At 41.2% G+C, this 1,523-nt stretch overlaps 1 protein-coding gene across 1 annotated transcript in view; it reads left to right on the top strand.

Annotated features, from left to right (window-relative positions):
* RFC3 (replication factor C subunit 3) overlaps positions 1-1,523 on the top strand; it is a 15,685-nt gene that overhangs the window by 5,626 nt on the left and 8,536 nt on the right. Inside the window, exon 6 of the mRNA XM_018554136.1 lies at positions 1,189-1,325. Within this exon, the coding sequence (XP_018409638.1) occupies positions 1,189-1,325 (137 nt within the window). The remainder of the gene's footprint in view (positions 1-1,188; positions 1,326-1,523) is intronic.

Raw genomic sequence — 1,523 nt, 5'->3', positions numbered from 1 at the left:
GGAGTGTAATATTTTATGTGGGAGGGGTTAATAAGGGGAGTGTAATATTTTATGTGGGGGGTTAATAAGGGGGAGCGTATTTTATGGTGGGGGGTTAATAATGTAATTTCATAAGCTTTAAGGGGGCGGGGTTGGGGGACGGGCCTGGGGTGGGGTTGGAGGCGGGCCTGGGCAAGGTTTGGTGGGACAACTGGTGGAGAGTAAGGTTTTTGCCTGGCTAGTAGGTCTAGACTTGAAATTTTAAGCCTTGATTTATTACATTATTACAGGTATTTTATACAGCGCCCACAATTTTATGCAGTGCTTTACATGCACATTCACATCAGTCCCTGCCCTCATGGAGCTTACAATCTAAGATCCCATACATACAGGGACAATTTAGATAGAAGCCAATTAACCTACCACCATGTCTTCGGTGTGTGGAAGGAAACAGGAAATAAACCTGATTAAGGACTTGTATGTTCTTCCCTCCCAATATAAATATATAGGGATGCAAAAGCAACTTGAAGCAGATAAACTGCAGCTCCAATGGTTTTAGAAATGTCTCAATCTCTTTTTAAGAGTACTTTGCATTTGCCCATAGAGGCTCATTGACACTGGCCCTTAGTCATGCACATATTGTCATCACCACTTCCACCATCTCCCAATTCTGATTTGTGGAGATTATCACCAAGTTAGAACACTAATTTAGACCTCCCTTTGGTTTCTTCTTGGACCCTGTAGCATTTTAGACCATTTTTAGAGATAAATTCCCCTCAATGTAGAGATAATATATCTAAATTGGAGTAGACAAAATCTGGAGCAGCTGTGCACGGCAACCAATCAGCTTATCGCTTTCATTTTCAACTCTTAACTGAAGAGAGAAGCCGATTGGTTGCCATGCACAGCTGCTCCAGATTTTGTCTGCTCCAGTTTTGATAAATTCCTCTCTGTTTTCTGCTGATTTGAAATCATGGCAGCACAACGCCAAAGCACCCGTGTGTCTTAAAACTTCCTACCATGTCGCTGAAAGGGAACTTGGCAGCCACTGATTGAGAAGAACAAATTTGTGCTGTCTGTTCTTGCATGTTTTTTGCCTCTATTTTTTTTTTGTATAAAGCTGCATTTCTTGCATTTGTCCTATATCATTACAGACTGTTGCATTCGTGTTAACATACAATACAGATCTAACAAAGTATTGTTTTGCAGATCTGCACAGTTTTGTTTAGCATATGCAAGAAAGAAGGACTGTCTCTACCACAGGAACTTGCTCGAAGAATTGCAGAAAAATCTGGACGAAACCTAAGGAAGGCTCTTCTGATATGTGAAGCATGTCGTGTCCAACAGTATGTAAAACTTTAACTGAAGTTTATCTGTACTCCGTGACACATTCAAGTTAAAAAAAAAAAAAACTTTCAGAGTTTTTGCCCTTGTAGCAGTTGTAGAGAAACTAAAACTGTCATTGACATGTACGTGGGTTGTACCATTCCTTTAAAACCTGATAGTGGCAGTGCTGTATCGGGGGGGGGGGGGAATTGCGGGGT

The sequence above is a fragment of the Nanorana parkeri genome, unplaced genomic scaffold (genome assembly GCF_000935625.1).
Source record: "Nanorana parkeri isolate BGI_ZX_2015 unplaced genomic scaffold, ASM93562v1 scaffold8, whole genome shotgun sequence".
Taxonomy (NCBI): domain Eukaryota; kingdom Metazoa; phylum Chordata; class Amphibia; order Anura; family Dicroglossidae; genus Nanorana; species Nanorana parkeri.
Note: the sequence above shows the minus strand (reverse complement) of the source record. Positions and strands in the feature narration are given on the sequence as shown.